The 15872-nt window shown below is 42.1% G+C and overlaps 1 protein-coding gene across 1 annotated transcript in view; it reads right to left on the reverse strand.

The window, feature by feature from the left end:
* Positions 1–2110: 2110 nt before the first annotated feature.
* ABCC4 (ATP binding cassette subfamily C member 4) overlaps positions 2111–15872 on the reverse strand; it is a 274755-nt gene continuing 260993 nt past the window's right edge. The window contains exons 30-31 of the mRNA XM_007526845.3: positions 10464–10598; positions 2111–3702 (exon numbers count right to left, since the gene is read on the reverse strand). Coding sequence (XP_007526907.1) covers positions 3595–3702; positions 10464–10598 — 243 coding nt within the window. The 3' untranslated portion in view covers positions 2111–3594. The remainder of the gene's footprint in view (positions 3703–10463; positions 10599–15872) is intronic.

Genomic DNA, 15872 nt, shown 5'->3' on the forward strand with positions numbered 1-15872 from the left:
GGGGCTCAGTGCTTGCACTGCGAATCCTGCTCCTGGCAGGCATTTTTTCCCCTTTATTTATTTTTTGTTATTGGATAGGACAGAGAGAAATTGGGAGAGGAGGGGGAGATAGAGACACCTGAGGACCTGCTTCACCACTTGTAAAGCATCCCCCCCTATAGGTAGGGAGCCAGGGGCTCAAACCTGGATCCTCATGCTTAGTACACCCAGCCCCTGGAACAGCGTTAAAATATACTTCTTCTAGTTTACAACACTTCTTATTTATCAGAGGACTGCTCAACTCTGGCTTATGGTAGGGGATTAACCTGGGACCTCTAGAGCCTCACAGATGATATTTCTTGCATAACCATTATCATATCTATCATCCCAGGTCCACTTACAACACTTCTAATATAATAATACATTTATAATAATAAACTTCATCTCACAGAGATCCATTTTAATTTCTGTCCAGGTAGTCTGAGCAATTTGATTAAAAGTTGCTTTTCATGCAATGCCCTCCAAAAGTAAATAGGATTAAGTTTTGGATCATACAGTGTTTTTGGAATATTCAAAACATCCATCTATTGGGTTGCCCAGTTCTGAGCTGGCAAGTTGCATAAACGAGGTTACTGACTGAAAGATCAGATTTAGTCAGAACAACCCAATGTAAGCTTTCTGTACAGTGTTGTTAGTGTAGCAAAGGTTTGATCTTGGTTCTTCTTGAAAAGTCACCCAGTTCCAGTGTTGACCCTCAAGGCAAGTTAGATGGGTCTGGAGTGTGCCTTACAAAGCCAGGTATATTATTCTTTCTTATTAATAATGTGTTTTAGTTCTAAGTTCAAACAAACATACATTTATTCCAGCTTTTCAACACACACTGCTGGCTTAGTTACCGAGATTAAGTTATTTTCTTTAGAACACTGAATTAAAAAGGCAAAAGCTTGGCTAATGCAAAGTCTTTCAGCTTTTAAAGAAATATCAACAGTTCACACACAACCTTATGTTCTTCAAATGGGGTTTTCAGTTGCCTGATGTGTTCCCAGGAATCTTTATTAATTTTATTTTTGCAACATTAAGAGCTATGTTGTTGATCCATGAATTGAGTGGGTATAAACATGCAGTTTTGTTTTGTATCTTAAGTACCTTTTATAGAATCAAGGAAAAAAATAAAACAAATAAAAAACCTCTAACCTTAAACAGAAGTTTGTTTTTAACTTTTTTTTAAGCTATTACACAAATATGGCTAAGATATGGGAGAGCTTTTGGAAGTCTCTGGACTAGAGATATAGTAAAAATTAATAAAAAGGTTAGTATTTATTGAGAACTAATTGCGGTTACAACACTGCGCTAGAGAAGTGTTTCTCAGATTGCAGGGGCCATGACTCAGCTTTACAAGTTTTTAATTTTCAGTCCTCTACAAACCAACAAGTGATTCTAGGTCATGTAGCCAAGTGCTACTCAAGTCATGTGTGTTTCAACACGCTCACTCTCATCTGTGTAACAGGTGGCCCCTGACCTTGGGCCTTGGGCTATCATGGCGACAGTCAAATGAGTAAGAAACGTCTAGCTTTCGTGAAGTCCCGTTACAACAGCTTATGGGTTCCGAGTCAGCAAGCTGAATAAACAAGGTTGCTGAGGGAGAGATTGGATTTTGTCGAAACCACCCAATATACTCTTTCTGTAGAACATTGTTAGTGTAACTGCCGGCTATGTGTTAGAATGTCCCTGTCATATCTTTGCAGAAGCCTTCTAAGGGAAAAGTACTTTCCCTAGCTGAGTTTTACAAGGGTCAAACATGGTGTGCCTCCCAATCACATAAACCCAACAGAATTTATACCCAAATCCAGATAATGAACCAAGGAGCCAGTGTTTGTTAGTTTAGGACAGTCACCTTCCAAAAAGCCAGCCCTTCAAATGAGTTCATACTTGTTCAAGTCTGGGCCATACGGTAATGCTTTCTTTGCAGAGATGCAGACATCTGTCTGAACCCCATTTTATGTATTTGTGGTACTCCTAACTGGCCTGGGGGCCCAGATGATAACAGAAGATACTTTTTGATCTCACTGGCTTTCAATAAGAAGGGTATATGTCAGTAATCACTTTAAGAACAAAAACACAAACCTCGGGATAGAGATGAAAACTGGCATTTATTTCTGTAGAATTTTGTTTCCATAAAAAAAAAAATTACCTTAAGACAAAACAATAGAAACAATTATTCAATTGACTGTAACCTCTAAAGACCAAATAAACACAGATTTCCAATATTTCCACAAACCTCATTATCATTGCCATTGTAGGCTTCTGATATATTAACCATTCTGTTTAAAAAAAAAAACTTACTGATTTGGTGAAATAATAATAATAATAACAACAACTATCATTTTTAAATACAAAGAGCCAGAGAATGACTGCACTCAATGTATTGTGGTAGTAGTGTGTGGTGTGTGTGTGTGTCTTTAAGGCTTGATTCTATAAAACATCTGTTTCTCTCCATTGAAGAGTCCTAAAACCTACTTGTATAAAGGCATAAAACCTGCCATTTGAGGTTGGTGACACCTTATTCTACAAGATCCTGAGAACCCACTGAAAACCACGACAGCAAAATCTTTTCTAGCTTCAACTTACACTTTAGCAGCCATCACTACCACCAAAAAAATGCCCCATCATTCAAATAAAGTATTACTAGTGGACCAAGGTAAACTAGCACATGCAGGCTCACAGGAGTGAACCTTCTGGAAGCATCCTGAGAACATATTACATAATTACATGCTTGCAATGATCTTCTGTTTTTCTCAACACTGGAAGAGCCTATGCATTCAACTGAGAAAGGATTCCATTAAAGACTGAACCAGAAAGCTTATGGCCAACAAACAGTGAACTGTCAGTAAACCTGAAATCCAAGTAAGAATGTTGCTACCTATTTCAGGGAGAACAGTGTGTGGCCTGGTCTTTTATTTATTTGTTTGAAAATAACACCATGCTGAGGCTGAAGGTACCATTTACCATACAAAGTCAGGCATGTCCATCAAAACCGATTGAAGATAGCACAATCATTATATTGTAGCCTACCAAGGCTCTTACTTACATTGAGAAAGTGTTCTGTTAACCCCAGGCCTTTGGGTAGGGAGGGGAGAGAGGAGAGGAAAATCTAGTTAGGTTAAAGAGAGTGGTTTAAGACAAAAATGGCAACTTCACACGGTCTTCAAGTAAAAAGAATCCCTGATATGACTGGAGCATAATATTCAGTTCTGGGGGATGTTAAACAAAAAATGAAATAAAACTACGGCAACTTGTTTTATACCTTACACAATGAACAATCAGTTCCGGAGTCTCTTAAGGCACAAAACCTGGTAGGTTTTATTGGTGGCCTGCACCTCTGATTTGGATAAGAAAAAAAAAACAACAACACTATAATATATAAATTAAACAAATCATTTTTTTTCAGAGCTTAAAATCACTGGGTGAAGCTGGAGGGAAAAACCCCAATGAATAGAGAGTTTCGTACGTGTCGGCATTGATTGCAGGAGTGGCAAATGGTACGGTGCTGTGTAGAAGGTGTGAAAATGATGGGGAAATAAATGCCTTTGGAAAAGACTTGATGTTGTGGCAGAATTACAGCGCTGTCTCAAAAATTGTTAAGACCGAGGGCTGTCCATTGGAAGTGTTCGTAACCATGTGACCATTATGAGTGATATCCGGATAATTCCTTTTGAAGTACACCTGTTAAAAAAAAAAAAGACAGACATTATAAAGAATAATTTAAAAGTGTTAAAGTCCTCCGCCCCTAGGCACTGCTTTTCTATGCCCACTTTCCACTTCTTCATGTAAAGCAAACTATAATTTTGCTTTGAGGCACAATTAAAAAAAAAAAAAAAGCAGGGCTGTGTTTATTCCATGGGGGAAAATAGCGCTATTTAAACCCTCAGTGGGGCTGGCTTCTTGCCAGACAACCTGTAGCTCCCTTTTAGCTCTGATCATTTTGATTCTTAGATATGTTTTTATCACTACATTAAGATGATAAGCAAAATCATTTTACTGCCTCAAAACCTGAAGATAAATTAAAAAAAAAAAACCAGGGGTGACAAAGAGGCTGAGAAATCTAACGTCTGCACGAGGGTTTCTCATTTTCACACATAAAATGAGCACAAAAGATTTGGATGTTAATATCAGGTTGTAATCCCTATATTTTATAAACTCTGATTGACAAGCATTGAGATGCTGGCATGTCTGTCTGAAATATCCCAGTGTTTAATTTGTGCGGCAAAGCAGTTTCAGGGTCTATAGAAATGTGATCTGGGGATAGTAAGGCACAATAATGAAAGGAGAAGCAAAAGCTCTAACAATGACTCCACCAAGCAACTTCTCTAAAATGTAAGATGATACCAAATAATAGCACAGTTCTTTGCCAGGCCTTTGAGTTCTTGAATTCTACCAATTTCTAGCTGAACTGGAAGAGATACAGGTTTTCTGATAAATGTGTAATCAGAACATAAAGGAAATGAAATGCTGTCAAGTTTCTCTGTTCCACAATCATCAGTTTTAAGGCCCTGTATGCTATCTCAGTGCCTTGACAGATACGCATAACAAAATGGAATAATGTCAGGACTTGTGAGCTCTTATCTTGAAATGTGTTTGGGAGAAAAAGGACCTCAAATGCAATTTTTTCCCCTCTTCTTCCCCTAAAGGAGAATGGGAAAAAGTTTTGTTTGAGCCTTTAGAATAGAAAATGTCCCTTCTAACTGAGGCTGAGGCGGGTGATGAGCCGGGACTCTTAGCCAGAGATTACAAAACTTTACCCTTTCTTTATAAAATGTTACCACCAATATATCTGTGGGTGCTGACAACAAAGTAATCACAGGGCAGAATGGACTTCATAGGCAAAGAAAAAGAAAGGGAGAAAGAAAGAGATAAAGATAGAAAAAAACAAAGAAATGCAACATATTAAGCATACTTACTGTTTTCTCTCATTGCTGGCTTTCTGACTATTGCAAAAACATCACCCCACATCAAATACTATATATTTAAATGCCACTTAAGGGAAAAAAAAAAGAAATTCTTCAATAATGTTTGGTCCCAGCTGGGGTAAAACCTAAGACTAATTTCATTATAATGTAAGTATTTAATAACAAAGCCCTTTTGAATGGGATAATTTTAATCCACTCCTCCTCTTTTTCTTTCTTTCTTTTTAACCCAAACCCAGAAAGTTCTAGCTTTATGTTGATGCTGGGGATTAAGCCTGGAACCTTTGATGCCTCAGGTCTGAAAGTCTATATAACCATTATGCTATCACCATAATCAAAATAATGATCCCAAAAGGGCCTAGTGATTCCCTAGTGAAATGATGAAATCTATTGAGTCAGTCTTGAGCAGTGTATTTAAAAAAAATTAAATACAGAGCTGGGAAGATAGCAAGAATGGTTCTGTAAAAGACTTTCATGCCTGAAGCTCTGAGCTCCCAAGTTCAAACCAGGCCTATTTTGACGGGTTATATGTTTGGGTCCTCAAAAAAGAGCTATGTCTTACAGAAATTAAAAGCAGCCCAAAGCTAGTGGAAGTCAGTGCACCTCATCTTCTCCTGCTCGATCATGCTCTCAGACTAAGAGCTTTCCTTTCCTTTCCTGTCCTCATAACCCTCTCAATGCTTTATGTTATGAAGAAAATGTTGTTATTGGCCATCTTTAATTGAAATAGTCTTAGCTTCTTGGTCTGAAGAGAAACATGCTGTGGAGAAAATCCTTGCTTTGACTGCCCCTCCCCCCATCTCTAAAGAATATGGTCTGGTTTACAGCACAAGAAGGGGTTATGAGGACAGCAGAGAGGACTGAATCCTTATTTACAGGATCCTTGTGTCTTGGGCTAAGTCTGAGATGGAGAGGGAGGGGGTCAGGCTAAACTCCCTAGACTCGCTGCTGATTTGGAGAGGGGGTATTCAACCTCTTTTTGTACCTGTGAAATGAGACAACAATGACTGACCTCACTGGAACTAATTAATGGCTCCAAAGTGAAAACACACCTGAGTTAAGTGCTAGGTGTGATTTTAAGAGCTACTCAGAGAAGCAGCCGCTTAAGTCCACGGAAGGCAGAAGCACCACCAGGTGTGAGTGGCGCACACAAAGCACTGGGGAGGCCCTTCTGGGGTCACTGGATTTCCTCTCTCCAGAAGTCCAGAGTTACCCTTCAATTCAGGGAAGAACACATCCCGGGGAAGAAAGACAACTGACTGAATGACTCAATCAGCTGCAGCACTGACATTCACTAACGAGGGACTTTAAGCAATTACTCAGTTTCTCCATCTGTCAGAGGGGGATATATAAAAGCGTAAAGGAGATGATGCCACAAAAATGCAAGATTAGGGCAAGCCAACGAGCCAGACCGGCAAATGTTAGGTATGTTTACCTTTAGGGCTGGGTAGACAGCGTCACCTCAATTCATTTCTAAAATTCAAGTTTTATTATGTAGAGACTCTACTTGGAAGAACACTGGGTACTCTTTTGGTTGTTATTGGGAGGTAAGGGTTCAAAAGAAGATGTAACTTTTATAATCAATGGGAAAAATTTATTTATATTTTTAAGTGCCTTATGTTCTTCAGAATACCCCTACCATACTTCACCTCCTCTGATCCTGCTGACAGCATGGAATATCTGGGCAGTGTGTGGTCCCTGATCTTTGGGGAAAGATGCTCACAACTCAGAGGCCTTGGGGACAAGTAAGGTCAAGTGACTGCTCAGCGTCTCCTCCGCCTATTCCAGCTGGGTCAGGTCCCCAAATCTAGGACACGAGGCTTGCCTAACTTTGGGGTTGGATCTGGGAATTTCACATACAGATAAAACACTGGGTTGTCGGGGAAGTCATGATGTATTTTTTTCTATGCAAAAATGTGTCATGGCATTTCCAACAACCCAGTAAAGGACCAACTAAACGTCAGAAAAAAAAAAACAACAACAACTTGATTAGATCTGTTTCCTTGTGCAAGGGAACAAGTGAGAGGCACCTGTCTGTAGTGAGAGGCTCAACTGTACACTTAAGATAGGGCTAAAATGTACATGTAAAGTTCTTTTTTTTTCCTTCTTTTTTTTTTTTTTTTTGCTTCCACGGTTATCACTGGGGCTCGGTGCCAACACTACAAATCCACTGCTCCTGGAGGCCATTTTTCACATTTTTTTTTTGCCCTTGTTGTGGTTATTATTGTTGTTATAGTTGTTGTTGGATAGGACAGAGAGAAATCAAAAGAGATGGGGAAGACAGAGAGGAAGAGAGAAAGAGACACTTGCAGACCTGCTTCATCGCCTGTGAAGCGACTCCCCTGCAGGTTGTTGTTATTGTACAGGACAGAGAGAAATGGAGAGAGGAGGGGAAGACAGAGAGGGGGAGAGAAAGACAGACACCTGCAGACCTGCTTCACCACCTGTGAAGCGACTCCCCTGCAGGTGGGGAGCTGGGGGCTTGAACTGGGATCCTTACACCAGTCTTTGCGCCATGTGTGCTTAACCTGCTTTGCTACCACCCAGTTCCCCACATGTTAAAGTTCTTTTTTTTTAATAAAGATTTTATTTTTATTTTTCCCCTTTTGTTTCCCTTGTTTATTGTTGTTATTATTGCTGTCATTGTTGTTGGATAGGACAGAGAGAAATTGAGAGAGGGAGGGAAGACAGAGAGGGGAAGAGAAAGATAGACACATGCAGACCTGCTTCACCGCCTGTGAAGTGAACCCCCAGCAGGTGGGGAGCCGGGGGCTTGAACCAGGATCCTTCAGCGGGTCTTTGCGCTTCACGCCATCTGTGCTTAACCCACTCCGCCACCGCCTGGCTCCCACATGCTATAGTTCCAACCTCCTCTCCCCCAAGACTTCAGAATGCAGATGTATTTGGAAATAGGGTCAATTATTTAAAACAAAGCCACGTGGGTGGTAAAGGAAAAAATGCTGAGGCCTGACCCCTACCCTCACTGAAACTATAAGGGGACGAGGTTTGAACAAGCAGACTCCTCAACCACACAGGAACAATTCATCTTACTCCTGCCTGCGCCAGACACATTTGACCAGAGATATCCCTGAATGGATCACAAATCAAGACCACCAGCTCTTCTCATGCCAGAAACATCCACCAGCCTGTCCCAGGGTGGGCTCCTAGGCTCCCCCAGGCTGGCAATCTCACTTTGCCAACCAGGGCTCCTAGAGCTCCCCTGGCTACTCCATCAAAACATTCCTTTGCGGGGGGCCTGGCAGTAGTGCTGCAGGTTAAGTGCACTTGACGCGAAGTGCCAAGGACCGGCGTAAGGATCCCGGTTCAAGCTCCGGGCTCCCCACCTGCAGGGGAGTCACTTCACAAGCTGTGAAGCAGGTCTGCACGTGTCTTTCTCTCTCCCTCTCTCCTCTCCAACAATAGCAATGGCAACAATAACATCAAGGGCAACGAAATGGGTAAAAATGGCAGTAGATTCATAGTGCAGGCACTGAGCTCCAGCAATAACCCTGGAGGCAAAAAAAAAAAAAAAAGAAAGAAAAGAAAACCTTGTCTACACACCTGATTCTACTTGCCTCATCTGCCTCTCATGCTTGGAGTTCTTACCAGAGACGAACAAACAAAAATAGCCATGGGAAGACAGAGAGAGAAGGCAGGCACCTACAAGCCAGGTAGGAAGAAACTAGGATTCAGAGGAAACCATCCTTGCAGACCTTGACCTCAAAATCCCAGCTTCCAGTACTGTCATTTGAGTCCCCCATCCCGTGCTGCTTTGTCATGCCAGGCAGAGCAGACCTCAGCACCCTTCAGCTTTGTCTATCTAAACACAGGACTTCCATTACTGTTCTTGGGCTCGTCTGTAAGTGCTAGTCAGAAAGGAATGCAGTGTGCCTGCTCCAACGTTTTCTGGAAGGAAACCATGACTTGGGAAGCAGCCTTCTGCAGATGTGGGGTTTTTCTTGTCAAAAGAACGAATTGTAATCTGGTGGAATGAAAAGCTTGTTGATTTAAACTAATCCTCCTGGTGTTACAGTCCTGAATGATCCATTGATACTTGTGAATGAAAAAAAAAAAAGGTGACAACCTGACATGACAGCTTGTTCTTCTCAGAGAACCAGGCATATGCACAAATGCCAAGAAGACAAACAACTGGGAAGAGAATCAAGGTTACACATTTCCTTGTGTCTTTCTATAAAGGGGACCTGAGCCAGTGGGAAGACTGAATTCAAGAGGGATGTCCTGTCACCCCGTGGCCTCAAGGGTGGCTCCCACCTTGGATACCACACGCACAAAGGAGCAGAGTTTGCAAACTCAACTGGGAATGCAGCACTGAAGGCAGCACTCAGCCTCACCCAGAAAATCACCTTCTGTCTTCCATGGGTCAGCTTTTAGTAACCGTGGATAAGCCCTTGACCTTGTACCGTCTCATCCATGAATTGAGATGAAGAGGAACTGCCATAAAGATGAAGTGAAATCATACGCACAATGACCCATGCAAAAACATGCAAAATGAACTAAAAAACCCCAACAGCCTCCCATGGTGTACTGCATCAAAGTCAAAGACTCTGAGAGGGGAGATGTGGAGAGAGGATTCAGGTCCTGGAACATGATGGTAGAGAAGGACCTAGTGGGGGTTGAATTGTTATGCGGAAAACTGGGAAATGTTACACATGTACAAACTATTGTATTTAACTATTGACTGTAAACCATTAACCCCCCCATAAAAGATTTTTTTTTCTTATAGAACCTCCCAAATGTAGCCTAGTATAATAATATTGCTGCTTGGTACAAGAACACTGGACAGGGGAAGCACAATTCTAAGACCTAAGTGCTTTTTTTTGCACATAGGTTACACCTGAAATACCATGGGCACCAAAAGAAGAGATTTCTGATTCTGTGTCTGCTGTAAGTCTAGTTTAAGACTAGTCATGGAGGAGGCCGGATGGTGGCGCACCTGGCCAAGCACATGCTACTACTATACACGAGGACCTGGGTTCAAGTCCCTAGTCCCCATGTGCAGAGAGAAAGCTTCATGGATGAACGGTGGAGCAGTGCTGCAGGTGCCTCCGTCTCTCTCTCTCTCTCTCTCTTAGAAAGAAGGAAAACATAAAATGTCCACCAGCAGTGGTGGAGTGGGTTCTTAAACTCAGGTTCCCATGATGAACCTTAACAACGAATGTTCAAATTCGAGTGCAGTGTTACAGTTCTGTCAAATCTGGGCATTCTCTGCTGTATGAGAATATGAACCCCTCGAAGCCCTCCTCCCAAGCTCAAATGCTCCCCCATGAGCACACCTGCATGCACACGTGACCCACCCCTCCTGGTGGTGATTCTCAGCTGACCTGACTTCAACCCGGGGCAGCCTACTAAGCCTCAGCCATGAAGCTGTGTCTCTGGAGGTTTGTAATTGAAAAGGGCACAGGCTACTCGTTTTTTTTTTTACCAACTCCTGGTGCCAGGTTGCACGGGGCCAAGTGCTGAGACGGATACTAATTATCACCCCTGCCGGTGCTCGCTCACCTGTTTTGCTGTTTCGATGAGGGCAGCGGCCTCAGCCTTGCCCAGCTGTTGCACCATCTTGTAAAAGAGGCTCTCTTTATTTTGCAGCAAAATATACGGCTCATCATATTCCTTCAGTCTTCCCGAATCCAAAACCTGTCCATCAGCAGAAAGAAGCCCATTAGCACACAATGTTTTGCAGTAACTTATTATAACCCAGACAATATTTTGGAGAGGGGCGTGAAAGGGAGAACAGAGAGAGAAATCTCTTTGGGTGGCAGGCCTGGCTGGTGTTTAGGTGGTTTGATTACCGTTTGACTAGGCAGACAAAGGCCTAACCCGACCTTTTATTATTATAATGTTATAGGAAAGAGAGAAAATGAAAGTTTGGTGCTACTATTACAGGTACTCAGCACTGCTATGGTATTTTGTGTTCTGCCAAGGGCATGCTGGGTTGTTTTCATTAGTGCCTTTAGCTCACAGACTCTGAGTTTTGAGGGCTTTTTATACATATGTTCAAAATGGGAATTTTTTTTCTTTTTGAGTTAAGGGAGTCCAATTCAATTTATCTCAAAGGTAGGGTGATGTCACATAAACCAGATGGCAGTGATCTGGCCGCAAATTAATTAAGAGCAGAGCTGGCCTGAAAGAATGGACTGAGTCATAATTTGGAGAAGGAAATGAAATGCTGCTGGAACTTCTCAAGGGTCCTGGGAAGTGTTCCCTGGTAAGAGGGAAAGGAAGCCTTGTTAGTTAAGTGCATGTATCACCATGCACAAGGATCCAGGTTTGAGCCCATGCTCCCCCCTGCAGGGAGGATGCTTCAAGAGCGGTGACGTAGGTCTGCAGGCATCTGTCTTTCTCTCTCCCTCTCTGTCTCCCCCATCTCTCTCAATTTCTTTTTTTTTTTAATTCTCCTTTTTCTGCCTATTTTAAAATTATATTTACTGGATAGAGATAGCCAGAAATTGAGAGGAAGAAGAGAGACACCTGCAGTCCTGCTTCACTACTTATGCTTGTGAAGCTTTTCCCCACAGGTGGGGACTAGGGACTTGAGCCTGGGTCCTTGCACATTGTAACATGTGCACTCAACCAGGTGTGTCACCACCTGGTCCCCTTCCTTTCTCACTCTCTCTCTGTCTTGTTCAATAAAAATAAAGTAGAAAAAAAAAAAAAAGGAAAAAAAGGCCACTGGGGTGGTGGATTCATAGGACCAGCACCAAGCCGCAGTAACAACTCTGATGGCAATAAGGAAATAAAAAAAGAAAGAGTGAAAATCCTTGTTGTGGACTCTAAGGAACTTTTTCTGCATCTAGCCACCCATCTCTGGAGCTTCACTAATCAGGGCTGACTTGTTTAGACAGAGAAAAACAGAGAGAGGGAAAGGCACCGCAGGGGTCGAAGCTGCCACCACTACTGCGGAGGTGAGGCTCGAACTTGGGTTGCTTGCATGGCAAAGCAGGCACCCTCCCAGGTGAGCTATGTCACCGGCCCAGAAGCTTCCTAAAGCTTGGTGGGAGTAGCTGATTATTCCAAGAGCGAAAGGCGGGTTGAAAGAGCCGCTACCTAAGCAGCTTTAGCGTAATTGCTCGGCACAGAAGAAATCTCCAGAAATCTAATTTTCTCTTCGGATAAGACTAAAGAGACAATTAAGAAACGGGAGTCCCAAATTCTAGTGATCACAGCCCACTTGGGGTGCAGGGGCAGCTCCCTCTGAATAGCTGAGGATCTGAATATCGGTTTTCACCGTTATCTGTCTTCGCTTCTTTTGCCTCTCTCTCTTTGGTGGCCTCTTAGCACTTGATTACTCATTACTATGTCCACTGGGAAGTGAAAGGGAGAGGAGGGGCCTCTTAACTCTGCGTTTCTGTTTATTAGTGCTTCTGGCTAACAGTTTCAGAGGGAAGTCTGGAACAATTGGCCCAAATGACGAATCTAAGAAAATAGCTCTGATGTTCAGTTATAGTCAGTCCTTCATTTAGGGCATATTTACAGTGAATTTATCTTAAGAGAATATGCTGAAGCCCTAAGCAGGAGTGGAGTGGAGTGGAGTGTGTGTGTGTGTGTGTGTGTGTGTGTTTTCCCTATGTCTGGGTATCACAGTTAATTCTGTCCCTATGTTTTAATCGGAAGCATTAAGTCTCATAAAGGGCATTTTCCTGTTAATCTTTTGTTTACAACTGTGAATTGCTGCTATGGGCAGCCTTCTCAAAAAAAGAGTTTGAGAATAATTGAATCTGTCACATGGACATAATAATTAAGATGTCCTATAATTTGGCATGCCAATTTAAGAGACTCCGAATGTGTAATTTTGCTTAAGCATAACATTATGGCATATAACCAATCCTCTGAGCCTGGGGAGAGAAAATAAATGTGATTTTAAAGTACAGGTCTCCCTTGTGCTCAAGACTAAATAAGTGAGTCAAATGACTTCATACAATGAAGAACTCGCCACACTGCAAAAGCACACCAGTAAACTTCTAAATATGATCATTTCAGAGGCTTCCCCCCGCTACATGATTTCAAAGGGAAAGTATTACTAATAGTTTAGCCTTGTCTGACTTTCTATTTCATTCAAACCGGAATACAAGCAAGTCTTTCCATCGTCTCTGAAATTGTCTGCAAACATATGAATGTCACTCAGGTGAGGAATTTTTCAATCATTTCATATCTAAACAGGGCAAGCTAGGAAAAAAAATTCTCAAGAAGTCATAGGTACATGAGCATAAATAACAAAAGATCACTTTGCTACAAAAATATTTTAAGATACTAGTACTAGTAATTGAACAACTGTTATATTTTATAAGAGGAGGCTTCAATTTGGGGGTATGATAGAACTGTGAAACCTTGCTAGAAAGCTTGGTAATTTATGAGAGCTTTAAAATGTAACCTCTGTAAGAAAACTCTTCAGACAAGTGAAATCAAATCTCATACAGCTCTTTGCAGATGGTGACAAACTAGAGTATCTTAAATCTACTGGCCTGCATGGATGAATTCACAAGGTTTGTGAAATTAGGATTTGCTAGTATATAAACACAATCAAAAAGGATGTAGTGTGTTGAGGTGATAGCATAATAGTTATACAAAAACACCTTCATGCCTGAGGCTTCAAGGTCCCATGTTCAATCCCTGGCACCACCATAAGCCAGAGCTGAGCAGTGCTCCGGCAAACACACACACACACACACACACACACACACACACACACACACACACACACCCCACATGACTTACTTATTTTCATGAGAGAAAGAGAGGCAGGGACCAGAACACTGTTCATCTCTGGCTTATGGTAGTATAAGGGATGGAACCTGGGACTTGCAGGTTCCATGCATGCAAATCTGGTGTGCCACTGCTTCTTGCTCCTACGGGGCCTTATCTAAACCACTCCATCACAAAAATAGGAGTATTTTGAATTTGAAGAGGAAAATTGCTGTGGGTTGGTCATTCACCTTATCAAATGCTTTCCAGTCCTACCTGGGAATTCGTGAGAGCACAGATAAGCAGAGCACATTATTTCTGTCCTTCCATCTACCCATCTCATGAGGTATCTCTGCAGGTCCTCCTTCATTCTTTACCTCCATCCATTCCATCTATGTGTCTGTCTGTCTGTCTACCTATTCATTCATTTGACATTGGGTACATTTTTACCAAAGCACTGTTACAGAAATGGACAATTTATTTATTTATTCCCTTTTGTTGTCCTTGTTGTTTTATTGTTGTAGTTATTATTGTTGTCGTTGTTGGATAGGACAAAGAGAAATGGAGAGAAGAGGGGAAGACAGAGAGGGGGAGAGAAAGATAGACACCTGCACACCTGCTTCACTGCTTGTGAAGTGACTCCCCTGCAGGTGGGGAGCCGAGGGCTCGAACCGGGATCCTTACACTGGTCCTAGTGCTTTGTGCCACGTGCGCTTAACCCACTGTGCTACCGCCCAACTCCCAGAAATGGACAATTTAAACCCAGGTCTGATCCTGTATTCTTTCTTCTCCATGTGCATTCCGGAGAAGGGGGTTTACATTATTTATCATCAGAAGCAAAGTACAGGAGATGAGTAGTCAGTCCAGTATTCAATTTCCTAAGATACCTGACCACATGGATGATAGCGTCAATTACCTCACCACACTTGAAGAAATGCTCCAATTCACTTATCATTAGAGAAATGCAAATTAAAACTACACTGAGATGCCATCTGACAAGAGAATGGTTTCCATTCATGAAACAGGAAATGACAGGTGTTGGCGAGGTTGTGGAGGAAAAGGGACTCTGTTACATTGCTGGTGGGAATGCGAACTGGTGCAGCTTCTGTGAAGGACTGTATAGAGAGTCCTTCCACAAGTAAAAATGAAAGTACCTTGTGATCCAGCAGTACCACTCTTAGGCATTCATCCAGTGGACACTCAAACACTAATTCGACATACGCACCCCTATGTTCATAGCTGCATTATTCACAGTAGCCAAAGAGTGGAAGCAGCCTCAATGCCCATCAATAAAGGTCTGGCTAAAGAAGTGATGGGATATAGATTCCATGGACTACTATACTGCAACCAAAAAGATGCTATTGGATCCTTTGGGACAAAATGGAGGAACTTATGCTTAGGGAAATAACTAAAAAGACTCTTTCTACTTCCAGATGGTTTTGCTCATATGTGGAATCTAAAGAACTCTTATATACAAACTTACAAATAAATTAAAAAAATGCAGAAGCAAGCAAACTATTTATAAGCCTTGTGAGAACTATGGTGGTGAGGACGCAGAGCTTTGGTGGTGGGTGTGGAACTATACATTGCAATCTGAAAATAGTATAACCCATTATTAATCACAAATAAATACTGGCAACAAAAAGACAACACATGGGACCTGGTGGTGGCACCCCTGGTTGAGCGCGCGTGCTTCAATGTGCAAGGGCCCAGGTTTGAGTCCCTGGGTCCCCACCTGCAGGGGGAAAGCTTCATAGGTGGTGAAACGGTGCTACAGGTGTCTCTCTGTACCTCTTCCTCTCTATCCCCCAGCCCCTTTCCCTCTTGATTTCTGGCTATCTCTATCTAATAAATAAATAAATATAATAAAAAAATTTCAAAAAAAAAAAAAAAAAGAAAACATGTTTGCGAACCATAAATATTTCCAGGTCTACTGCCCACGGGTATAATCTTACTGTGCTCAGGGCTCCAGTCATTTACTCGGTGTCTGAGAGCTATTCGCAGAAAAAAGAAAAATTAATTCTCTTACACTTTCAGGATGAAAGAAATACCATGAAAATGCATTTGAAGACCGTTGATGTAAACTTCCACGAACACCCGACTTTACCTAGCAAACGCTCACTGTGCTTAGTTGTGTTTGTCATTACGGCAGATGCTCTGCAAGGCAGTTATAGCCCCTGGCCTCAGCGAGCCTGTCCTGAGCGACAGCAAGAAGAAACTGCCCAGGTA

This window comes from Erinaceus europaeus, chromosome 5 (genome assembly GCF_950295315.1).
Source record: "Erinaceus europaeus chromosome 5, mEriEur2.1, whole genome shotgun sequence".
NCBI classification, from domain to species: domain Eukaryota; kingdom Metazoa; phylum Chordata; class Mammalia; order Eulipotyphla; family Erinaceidae; genus Erinaceus; species Erinaceus europaeus.